The following is a 12332-nucleotide window of genomic DNA, read 5'->3' as shown; positions in this document are numbered from 1 at the left end:
GGCGCGGGTTGTGCGCTGTGTGTTGTGTTGCTCGGCAGGGAAGGGGCTGCCTGCTGCATGGAAAGCGCAGGAAGATGGATGGGTCCCTGCTAGCCTGGCTGCTTCTCCTGGGGCTCGCAGGTAAGGGGGCTGTGCCCGCCTCTGCTGCAGCAGTGTCCCCAGGGGCTGGCTCCCGGTCACCCTGGCCTGGAGGGAGGAGGCAGCTTGCTGTCAGGGGGCATCCGTGCCACCCACCAGCCCCCTGGAAGGCACTTGCCTGCTGCACCCCTCCGGCCACAGCGCTGTGCGGGGAAGATGGTCCAAAGTGAAGGGAGCCCCTGTGATCACCTCCCTTCTCTAGAGAGGGCAGCTTGGGAGGAGCGCTCCCTCCCACCCCCCATGATCCTGTAGGGTTGGCTCAGGTTTTTGGCAGAAAAGCCAGGGGTTAGGGAAGGCCAGGAGGGGCTGGGGGAGGAGGGCTAAAGAGGTGAAGCGATCCAGCGGAAGCTGGGAGGTGATGGCTCCCACGCTTAGGTCTGTCCCCAGCTGATGCCCCAGAAGAGTTTGCAGAGACTTTGTGTGTACGGGTTGAGCCGCAGTCCTCATGTGGCAATGGTGTGTGCCCTATGGGGCTGGGAGAGTAGCTTTGTGTCTACCTGTGTGCTGCCTGGGGATCCATCCCTGCTGACCAGGGTGGGGGTGGTATAGGCTGCTTCCCTCTTACTCCCCCTGTGAAGACCCATCACTCCTTGCTTCCCTTGGGACAGAATGGCATAACTTTCCTCCAAGGTCAGGGTGGCATTGCTCTTTGCCTGCTCCTGCATGGCACTGTCCCCACCTCACTTTGCTCTGAGAGGATTTTTCAGTGGGGAGGCTGCTCTCTACCAGGAAGCATCAAATTGATATATTCCTCTTTATATGGATATGTAACTCTGGATCCAACATCTGTGTGGGACCTGTGATACTCGGGCATCTTTGTCCTGAAGGGCTGAGGCAGGTGCCACTCAGGAGGACACTGATGTTTACTGGATCAGGGCAGGAAAAGGTGGTGTTGCCAGGGGACAGGAAGGAAGAACTAAGGGGTTGTGGGAGATAATGTGAACCCAGAGGGCCAGATTGTCCTTGGCTGCTGTGCCGGAGCGAGATTGCAAGGAGCCTTGGCGCTCTATCTCATGCTGCCATGCCAAGGCCAGGAACAATTGAAGGAACTCTCCCTTCCTGCTCTCCTGGGAGCTTACTAGTCCACACACAAGGTGTGAAGGAGCCCAGGCCACACCTGGCCTCTGCCTTGACTTGCAGAGAGGGCTGCCCTATACCTTTTATATAGATGGTGTAGCCTGGCTGGTCCTGCTGAGCCTTGGGGAGGAACTGTCCTTACACAATCTCTTCCAACCTCACTTGGGGCAATGTGACCTTCCACTGTTCCTCCTTGCACCTGAATGGCACAGTCAAGCCCATGGAAAGCCAGTGAGAAACAGAACCCTAGAGGAATGCAATGAGAGAATGGAGAAGAGGGGGTTCAAAGGGGAAAAGGTAAAGATGTAGGTAGACAGTGGTCTGAAAATGGGGTTAGGGACAGAGGAAAATTAGGGAAGGAAGAGGAAGTGTCCCACTCAGAGCAATGGAGTGGTCCCACAACCAGAAATGGTGGAATAGCAGCCCCTTGGCGTGGCAGCTGGGAGATGCTGCCTCCCTGGGAGCCAGTGCAATAGTGTCAGGAAAGGCTGCAGGCATCAGGGAGTCTAACAGCAGTGAAAGAAAAGCAGTGGGGGAAGAGGGAGAGGTGTCACATTTTGGACGTTTAAAATGCTTCTAAGTGGGATGTAGGTGGGTTTCCCACCAAAAAAAAGCCCGCAGACTTCCTAAGGCCCCCTTCCCCTGCCCCCCCATCCTCTTCCCCAGATTCAGGATTCAGAACAAGAAATTCAGTTTCTACTGATAGCACCTCTCTGCCACCCACCCCGTCCTTGTTTTTTCATTCTGAGTCATCTTCAGTGCTGGTCCCTGCCAGGGCTTCACTGCCACATTTGGGGTTTAAGCAACTTCCGAGCCATCCTCCTTCCTCTTGCTGCTTGCATAAGTATACTATTTCAGTAAGTGAGGACAGAGCTACAGCACACCCAGAACTACCACTATGTTAGATTCAGTTCACAGGGCTACTGCAAACTTTCCTCCTTACTCCCTCTTTCTAACTTGGTCCCAGCCTGCTACTTAACAGCAGGACAGTATCTTTCCCCACTCCTCAAAGAGCACCCCCCCTGCATCTTTTACTGGCCAGCTCCAAGGAGCTTCTAAGTTTTCCCCTTTCCAAAGGACTTCCAGATCAGGGAATCTCATGTACTACTGTAAGGTTCACCCATATAATTTCCTTCTCACAGAGCCAGAGATCAGAACGTTTCCAAATGAGCTAAAAGACTGGATTATTGACAAAGTTCCCCTTGTTAAAGTAGCCCATAATTAAGGGGACTGGCTGCATTTTGAGCTTGTGCCAAATGTGTGGAACAAAAGGTCCTACTGCAATAAGAGGGTCTGTGCAGCTCACTGAGTGCTTGATTTTGTTTTTCAGAATGTGACTGTGTCACAGAGTGGTGCTGGCTGCCAACAGGCAAAGATCTTAAAGCAGGCAACAGGTTAGCAGCTGCCGAGTATACTGAAGTAGTCGAGGCATCCTTTGTTGGTGCACTGGACTCTGCAGAGTTTGTCTTTAGCTTTCTTCCCTCCTTCCCTCCATCTGCTGTTCTCCCAGTGCTGTCTTCACAGCCAAGAGAAAGCAAAGGTGTGGATGTGTGAGAGAGAAGCGCACACTGACTAACAAAACATAGGCTTGGGCTTTCATTCTCCTCAGTGGTCAAAGGGATGAAAGGTCTGTATCAAGGTAAGGAATTCCAAGCCAGCCAGATCAGCACATTCCTTCCTCTAGAAAAGAGGGCTGGGGGTTGGGAGATGGAGAGAGAAGGGCAAAAGGAAAGAATGAGACGCAGGGAAAGCAGAGACAAAAGAGAGCAAAGGAGAGAGAGAGATTCTCGCCCCCTTCTCTCCCCGCCTCCCTTGTTTAGGTGGGCTGAGAAATTTCAGCTCAGCACTCATAGCTCTCTTCCTTCCAGCAGCTAATTCCTCTCTGTCCTTTGTTTGTCTTTAATTTTTGGCTCCTCCATTTATCTTTTGTTTGGTTTTGTGCACTGTGACTTTTTACTGCAATTTCAAAAAATCCTGTGTCAGTTCCAGTGGGCTTGGTTGTTTCTTTTTTTTCTCCCAGATGCCTGAAGGCTGCCTTTTTATTAGCAGCACAGAAAGGATAAAGGGCAGTATGTCCTTCCATTTTTTCCTGAAGGGAGTGGTGTTGCATGGGAGGGTATTCAGCCCACATTTTGGGAAGAGAGGGTATATAATTTGTTGAACCTCTCTGAGTCCACTAGCAAACTGCATAAACGTTCTGGGTGTTGGTGGGTTAGGGAAGGTGAGTCTTTCATTCATATGTGCTCCTTTTTTTTTCCTTCCTAATTATTATACCAAGTGGATTTCGTGCTCATAAAAGGTACAGCTTTGGAGACTGAAATCCTTAGTTTATCCCTAGAATGTGCAGAACTCTGGCAGCAGCAGGAACAACATTCCCTTACCCTGACCCAGCCCAGTCCTGGTGGGCCAGCACTTAAGGATGAGGCCATGTGTAAAGACTTGGTCTTCAACCTCTTCTAAAGTCACTTTGCACTGCCAGAGGGCCACAAACTGTGACTGCAGTGCTGAAGGGGAGCAGAGGAGTCCTCCAATGGGGAGGCATCAGTGGATGGTATAAAGCAGGGGTGGCCAACCTGCAGCATGTATGCCACTAGTGGCACATGGCAGACTGGGTGGGGGACAGGCAGCACAGGGTGTAAAAAGCAGAGTATCAGGTCGGGCAGGGAGCACGGGGCAGAAAGTGCAGGGGCTTGGGCAGGGAGCACAGGGCAGGGAATGGATAGCTGAGTAGCAGATTGGGTGATGGAACGGGATGGGGTTGGTACTCAGTGAAGGTGTGGGGCTAATTTTTGGCATGCCTGGCAAAAAAGTTGGTCCTCATTGGTATAAAGCTAGCAGTGCGCTCTCCCCTACCTGCGTTCTCAGCTCCCACTTTGCAAGCTGTTTGAGGGCAAACAGAGCCGGCAAGGCAGAACTGGAGTGCAGTGTGCACTGCTGGCCCATGGCCAGTGGAATGGTCTCTGAGGAGACCGTCCAAACTGCCTTCAGTTAAAGCAGCCCCGCTGCCAACTTCACCTTCTCCCACTTCAGCTGGATGTAGCTGTGTATGTCATTCCCAGCCCTTGAGTGGTGCTAGCCCTGGGGGCAGGACTAGTGCCTTCAAGAGCTCAGGTAGAATGTCCTTTGTAGATAAGGATAGAGAAGTTTAGTCTTCTGGTCCATTTCAGCCTGTACTTGTGGTGGGGCTACCATAGGGTAGCTGGTCTGAAAGTGGTTTCTGGGATGGTGGAGACTATATTACAGACGCTGCCAGACAACAAACTAGCAGCTGGGAAAGACTTTCATTTAGCTGGGGAGGGCGGTGAATTTGATCTAGTAACCAGAGCTCTATTAATAATTTCACCTGAAAATACAGAAAGGAGTTTGGGGGATGTAATAGAGGAACAACAACATGAATGTGGCAGGAGGAAATGTCACACGAGCTGAGAATAAGGTGGGAGAAGCTACAGATAAGAGGCTAACGTCTAGGGGAATGGAGGATATTCCTGACCCTGGGGGACTTGTGGCTGTGGAGTTCACTTTTCCAGTGAACTTGGGAGCATGGAGTCTCTGGAACCCTGTCAAGGCGAATGGTGCAGATCAGGAGAAAGGCCAGTGCCTAACGTCATTAGTTAGGCTGAAGAATCCAGATTAAACTCTATGCAGGCCGTTTTCTTACTGGGGTTCTCCTGTCCTTTTGAAGGCATAGGAAGAAACATGTGTCTTCTCCCTATGCCTGAAGAAGTGTGCTTGTGCCTGAAAGCTTGTAAAGAACAATTTTTCCAACTAGGCAGTTGGTGTACTAAAAGATATCACACTTACCGAAATAAACTGGTCTGCCTCCTTCTCTGCACCTCGCTTCTTTTCCTCTTGAGTTTGGTCGTGGTTTGGCTGTGCTTCTTTGTTTTACCCAAGAACCGGGACAACAGTAGTTCACTGGGCCAGCGTGGGGCAACATGATATGCCTCAAACCTGGCTTGGAGGGTTAGCACCAAGGTTGAAAGCATTGTTTGGTCTGTCTGCTCTATTCAGATTGTAGTCTCTGGCTAGCTGACAAGGTTGACAACTACTGCCCAAGCAAATAAGAATACTAATCTACTGAAAACTAGGCTGAGACTCCAATTCACTTGACACGGGCCACTGCTGTAATGTATTAGTGAATCAGTGGTGACTTTGAATAGTGACATAGCTGGACTAGATTTATCTTAACAACCAAAAGATGAACTGCATTCAAACTTCCAACCAAAAGATGAAAGCCTCTTTAATGCTTTCCCCCCCGCAAAAATCCTTATGTCTGAGCATACCTGCTTACCTCTCTATTTGTCTTCACCATTTCCCCTACCTTTCAAACGTCAGCTGCCAGTTTCCTGATTTAGGCTTGATCTATGTTTAAGTGTTTTCTTGGCAAGGAATATGTTTCTTTTAAATTGCACCCCTAAGTGTCCTAGATATACTAGCAACAATTTCAAGGTAGGCAACATCCTGATGACAGCACCCCCTTTGTCAGTATGACTTATTCTGCTTGGGGAGCCAATTGAAGCTGTCAGTGCAAGTATCCTCTTGCCAGTATAAGCTATGAGTCCCTTACTGCGGTTTTCCAGTAGATATTTCTACTAGCACAACCTTTTAGTGGCTTAAAATATAATGTGAGAGAGAGTTGTTTTTTTTTAGGGTGATCTCTTTTATTGACCCAACTATGTAGTTGGAATAGAAATCTTTGCCTTTTGCATAACTTCTGGACCATCATGGTTACAACATCACTCTTGCACTTAAATTAAAGCAAAACTTAAAAAAATAATGTATATTGATTCTTCTTGTGTGTCTGTGCCTGAACCTTTAGCGCAGTGATTCTTAATCTTTTTTTAGACTTGAGGCAGCCCTGGATAGACTCAAGGCATTCCTCAGAAAACGAGTACGGCTTATGATTTGAAATCTTGGGGTTTATCATGTGTATATGTTTTGCACACCTAACATTGTGTGGCAGTCCTGAAAGTATCTCGAAGCACCCCAATGTGCTGTGCCATTTTGGCTGAATATCACTGTTTGATTTGTGTTTTCAAGCTTTTATTTCAATACTATAAAGGTAGAAACTTTTTTTTAAGAATGAAAGCTGAGATTCTCAAATAATCACTCTTGGACAGGAGTGGGCAAGTATTTGGGCTGAAGGGTCACTTAAGGAGTTTTGGTAAGTTGTTGCAGGCTGGAGGTGGGGGGTGGGGTGCTGACATAACCTGGCGCAGAGGGGTGGGGGGCAATTGATCCTATCTAGCCCTGGGCCCGTCTGCCCTGCACCCATTGCCAGTGGCATCAGATGGAGAGGGCAGGTGGGGTCTCCATAGAGACCGGCCCATGACCCCCGTGGGCAGGGCGTGTTCAGCTGGGTGGATGAGATGGGGCTGTGGCAGACTGGGGGACATCTGGGAGTGAGATGGGCAGGCAGGGTAGAGGCTGTGGCCAGGATTGCAGGGCAGTGACAGTGTGGGGCCAGGGCCCAGGCCCAGGGCAGAACTGTGATCTGTTCCATGCTTGTTCCTTTAACAGGTGCTGGTTCTGTGGGCAGGGACATGTGGAGAGCAGATCACAGTCTGTCCCAGGCCCTGGCACCGCACTGTTACTGTCCCAGCCTGCCCGCCCTACTCCCAGAAGCTGCTTCCAGTCCCCCCATGGCCTCATCTCATCCATCCAGCTGAGCACAGCCTGCCTGTGGGGGTCCCAGGCCAGTCTCCATGAAGATCCCAGTCACCTGCCCACTCGGCAGTGGATGAACGGGAGATGGGCCAGGCTACCCAGGCAGCAGGGCCAGGACTGGTAGCAGCCAGAAGGAGCCACTGCTGCAGGGGCTGCCGGGAAATTGGGTCTGGCTGCTGCACTGGTCCCACCCTGCTGCGTGCCTGGGAGTAGTGGGACCAGCTGCACGCAACATGACCCAGGCTGCCCGTTGTGCCTGGGCTGGGCAGAGATGAGGGACCTGCCACGGGCCAAATAGAATCCCTTGGCCAGCTGGACCCCACGGGCAGTATTCTCCCCACCCCTGGCTAGGAGCTGGACCTTTTAGTAAAAGTTCATGACTGTGAGACTCAGTAAAATCACAAGAATTGGCTGCAGTAGAAAAATAAGAAAAGAATGGGACATTTATATTTTTGAGAATTTGTCTGGGTGAAGAATCAAGTTTACTCTTTCTGTTTATTTGCTGTAGTCAACCGTTAGTACTAGTTGTACTAAGTTAGATGGGAGCTCAACAGGTCTGTCATGACTAAGCTTTAATCTCTTTTAATATCTCTTTCACATACTGCTTTTTACTCCAAACAGCCTAGGTTTCTGAACTCTGTCTTATTAGTCACATGAGGGTGTTTTGCCCAGCTATTGCTTTATGAATCATTCCAAGTTCAGCAGTGTGCTTTTGGAGTTAAGGAAAGCTAAATGGGCAGTGGTAATTGAAATGCAGCTACACTGATCCTTATACCATTTGGACCAGCTTGTTTTAATCTCTGGCATCTTGTTGGGCTTTCTGATGGATACTGCTGTAATGTATTGAGTGAATAGAGTAATTTTTTGGCAGAAGCAATAACAGGAGTTTAATTAATTTCTCAGCTCAGCAGTGTGCGTGCGTGTGTGTGTGTGTGTGTATGTAAAGATATTTAGGCTTCAGTAGACCTTTCCAATGCAGAGACTACACTCTGCTTTCTGTGTGTAGTCTTTAGATACTGGGTGTAAAGGCGTATGTCAGAAAAGCAATTGGATGTTGTGTGGAAGATGCCAGATTGCTTACCATACGCCTCCCATACACTTTCCGGTGGAAACAGAACTCCCCTATTTTCTCACAAGTTTGCTTTTTCTGAGTGGGCACTGAGATGGGAGGGTGAGTGGTTAGTCAGATAAAAATTTGCTGAAGCTTTGCTAATCATTTATTAAAGCAGTCCCTGGCCTGTCCAACTCATTAATCTCATTTAACAGGAGATGGGGCTGTGCAGGGAAAAGAAGTTAGCTGAAAGCAACTTTGTTTACTAAGCATGGTACTTAAGTTCATCATAAGGGAAAGATTTAACTGTTTGCCATGTCTGCAGAGTCATTGTTTTATCTGTTTTGGTAAAGCAACATTAAGTCACAAGATCAGCTAATTTCATGCGTTGGTATGGGGTGTAGCTAGCATGCAGTTCCTTTACAGAGCGGTGAGGTGGTGCCAGGCATTGCCAATGGGCTGTGGAAGTCCTTGATCATGGGTTTTGGGTTCTTCCCCTACTCAGAAATGAGGTAATGTATGAAGGCATCATCTTCAGCCTCAGCTGCTCAGTATTTGTTACCACCACCATACAACTGTTCAGCATATCTTATGTGTGGTGGTGGGACTTCTGAAAGGCATCTGTTTCTGTGCAATGTGAAATAGGCCTGAACAGCCTACCCTACTGTGCCTATATTTCTCCAAAAGTGACATTAATTGGCTTCATTGGTGTCAGTCTGCAGAAATCAATAAACTAAATACATTCTGCATGCTGGATCTTGATAACATCTTCAGAATAAAAGCTTGAAACTTAAAAAAATTATATATATTGGTTGTTCTCATGTCTGTACCTGAACTTGTAGGGGGTGCTTAATTTTGTGTTCTCAAGGTTTTTTTCTGTACCCTGAGAATAGAAACGACTCTGGGTCGCCACACTGCTCTACTGCTGCTCCTGATGTTGAGATTTCTGATGTTTGCTTCTAAACCTATCCCTTCACTCCCAGTCTTATTCCTGGCTGTCTCTTCTGCTTTGTTGCCCTCTCACATCAAATACCAGCTTGCTTTACCTAACTTAAGGACACTGAAATGAAAGAAGGTTTCTTCCTTTATTTACTGCTGTAGCCTTTTATTGTCCAGGTCTCAGTGTGTGTGGTTTACTTTTGCTGATTTCATTTCACAGCGCCGGTTTTCAACCTTTTTTCATTTGAGGACCCCCTAATAAATTTCGAACAGAGGTATGGATCCCCTTTGCAATTTCAAATGGAGGTGCAGGCCCATTTGAATTGTAAGTGTAGGTATTCAGATACATTTGATTGCTTATAGTAATCTTTTGTGGACCCCTTAGACATAGTCTGTGGACCTTCAGGGGTCCATGGACCACAGGATGAAAACCACTGTTCTGAAGTATCTATACAGCACAGGCTAACACTGAATGCTCTAGCCCAGGTACTGGAAGCAATATAGGTGTATTAAGTGCAGTGCTTTGCCCAGGCTAATTAGTCCTGATGGGACTAACCAGAGGCATAGGAAGTCAGCCAGATGCCCAGGCAGGTGTGATGAACTGAGGTGGTGGTGACTTCTGGTTGTTGCCAGTGTGATTGTATGGCTGTGGCACTAGCTGCTGCCCCTAGTTGCCTCACCCTAGTTATGCTGCTGCAGCTAACTGTTTCTGATGCCCAAGCTAACTCTCAGTGAGCTAGCTTGGGTGTCTCTGTGGTGCTGCTTTGTGTTATATAGACATACCCTTCCTCTCCTCCACATGTCTCCTTGATCACCCAGGAGGTAACTCCCAACCTTCTCCAGTCTCTGAAATTACTTTAACTGAGGTTGATAAAGATCTCCTTTTTCCTGCCTTCTTAGCCTCACTTCTTTCTGCTCAACCTTCTGCTCCCTGTGCTTGTCTTCATTGTTTTTCTTCCCTGTACCTACACTTACTCTCTCTTGGCCTTTATCTGTTTCCTGATCCAAGCACTATGACTCGAATACTCCTCATACCTTCTAAGCTGTCTTTTATGATCTTTTTCTACAACCCATCTCTTCAAGCAATCCCTGCCCACTCTCCCTCATCACTATCAATCCCCTTGGCACTTCTCGTGAAATGTTTTTCCGGGTGTGTTCTCCTTTACTGTGTAAGCCATCCAGAGCAGGGGATTTACCTTACCTGTCCTTGTAAAGAACTGCATTTATTAATGGCACTGTGCAAATGCCTTTTGAAACAAGGTAATTCCTAGAGGTGGTCCCTGCATTGTAGGAATGAGGCCTGTGTGGGAAGTTTGGACTGCTTCTGCTGCTCCTCATGCTGTGGATAAATAGAGCACCTCCCTCATTCCCTGTTTGTTGGCACCTTTAATCAGATTCACCTTAATTTACAGAATCAGAAAGTGTTGGTAGCAGTCCCACGTACAATTCACTCCCATGTGTCTGGCCCTGATGTTTGAGGCCAAGAGAGGACACAACTCTTCTGTCAGATGGCAGATAAAGGACACAAACTTCTGAAAGACATCGGTTTCTGTGGAATGTAAAAGTCTGAGGGTTTTGGCCATGTCTCTCTGCCCTTCCCACACCAAGAGATTTTACTTGGGGCACAGACTACATTCCAGCTGAGGCAGGAGTGATGTGATTTGGATCTGCCTGTATTAAGGCTTAGCTCAAAGCAGCTAAAAACAGTTGCATGTGTGAAAGCCTGATTCTGCAATGAGTTATGCTACTGCTTAAGTGGAGTAACTCCATTGAAGCCAGTGGCTCTGTACTGGTGTGAGACCAGGAAGTGCTCCTTCCTTGCAAGTGTCACTTTCCCTTATCCACCTTTTTGTTTTCCTTTTTTAGTGTCCTTACCACAACCATAATATTCACTTGCACTTGACTGTTCCTCTATTCATGTGTAGAAATAGCTTGTGAATTCCTCTGTGAATAAGCATTGTAGTTGACCAAGCTCTTTCCTTATTATTGATTATTTGTATTAGTGTATTGCCTGGAAACCCTAATTATGTACTGGGACCTTGTTGTGCTAGGTTCTGTACAAACATGAACATAAAAATGTCACATTTGACCCTTGAGCCTCACTCTGAGTGACCTGCTTCCATAGAATGATCAATCTCTCTCCCCCTTCTCCCAACCACATGCTGACATTCCTTTGGGGATAGCATGAGCACGTGAAATCTGGTGATCACTTTAAATCTATGTGACTGTGTGAGAATGACACCACTCTAAAACATCTGTGTTAGAACATGCTGTCTGTGCTGTACAGAGGGGTGACTCTTGTGTTTCTGTTTTGTAGCTGCAACTGAGGGATTGCTAGTCAAGGTGCCTGAGAAGAAGAAGGTAGCCATGCTGTTTGAGCCTGCCCTGCTTCGCTGTGACTTCTCTACATCCTCCAACCAGCCAGCTGTGGTCCAATGGAGGTTTAAATCCTACTGCCAGGATCGTATGGGGGAAGCCCTGGGTATGGCCACCTCGGGTTTACAGGCTGTAAGCAAGAGGAACCTGGAGTGGGATCCCTACCTGGACTGTGTGGACAGCAGGAGGACGGTCCGTGTTGTGGCCTCCAAGCAAGGGTCTGCAGTCACTATAGGGGACTTCTATAAAGGAAGAGATGTCACCATAGTCCACGGTAACTCTGCTCCTCTAGCAGTTTTGGTATTGTTTGGAATCATTCCTTGGCAATTATGAATGCTGGAAGCTGACGGGAATTGTTTAGTTAATGGTTTCTCCTGGGACCGGGTGCTAAACATCAGCTCCTGTATCAGACACCTCCAGACTCAAACAGCTGACTCTGCTGGAGGGAGGAGTTAAGTCTTTCTCCCTTTTCCCCTGAAGTTTCCTCAGAGATGGGCCCAAACCCTGCCCTGTAAGGGTCAGTCATTCCTAGGTGAAGAGGAGTGTTCAGCTTCTCTGCTTGTTTGCTCTTGGGCTTCTCTATGCTGCTGCCATCAGTGGGCCCAAACCCTGGTATGGAAGTATCAAACTTTCCTGTGAGGGTTGAGAATTTAGCTTCCACAGCTTGGGCCATTCCCCATCATGAACTCTTCAAGCATTCTCCTTTCCTGTCCTTCAAAAATGCTGGAGTATAGTAATGCAGTGTTTCAAGTTCATTCAGTTCTGGGCTTTACTAGCCAAGTCCAATATGCACCCAAAGCCACTCCTGCTTCTGCAGGGAAGAAAGGAAGAGATTTCACTTTGGTGGAATCTGCTTGGGGAGAATGGAGCCTCAGCCTTTTGTTAGATAAAGTCTTATAAGACCAGAAATCCTAAATGTGTCAGCCCTCACGACATAACAGGTCATCTAGCCAGTAGGGGGAGCCAGGCCCTTGACCTTCAGTCTGCACAAGACACTGACTGTGCAGTAGCCAAATAATACTGCGCAGTAGTGCATCACAGCACTAATGGTGCTAATATACCACTGTGCGGTATTATTAGGCTA

The 12332-nt window shown here is 48.0% G+C and overlaps 1 protein-coding gene across 1 annotated transcript in view; it reads left to right on the top strand.

Annotated features, from left to right (window-relative positions):
* The first annotated feature begins 6 nt into the window (after positions 1-6).
* ILDR2 (immunoglobulin like domain containing receptor 2) overlaps positions 7-12332 on the top strand; it is a 46399-nt gene continuing 34073 nt past the window's right edge. The window contains 2 exon segments of the mRNA XM_006018887.2: positions 7-120; positions 11190-11522. Of these exon segments, the coding sequence (XP_006018949.1) occupies positions 75-120; positions 11190-11522 (379 nt within the window). The 5' untranslated portion in view covers positions 7-74.

Source organism: Alligator sinensis, unplaced genomic scaffold, assembly GCF_000455745.1.
Source record: "Alligator sinensis unplaced genomic scaffold, ASM45574v1 scaffold19_1, whole genome shotgun sequence".
Classification (NCBI taxonomy): domain Eukaryota; kingdom Metazoa; phylum Chordata; order Crocodylia; family Alligatoridae; genus Alligator; species Alligator sinensis.
This window is presented reverse-complemented; position numbering and strand designations above follow the sequence as displayed.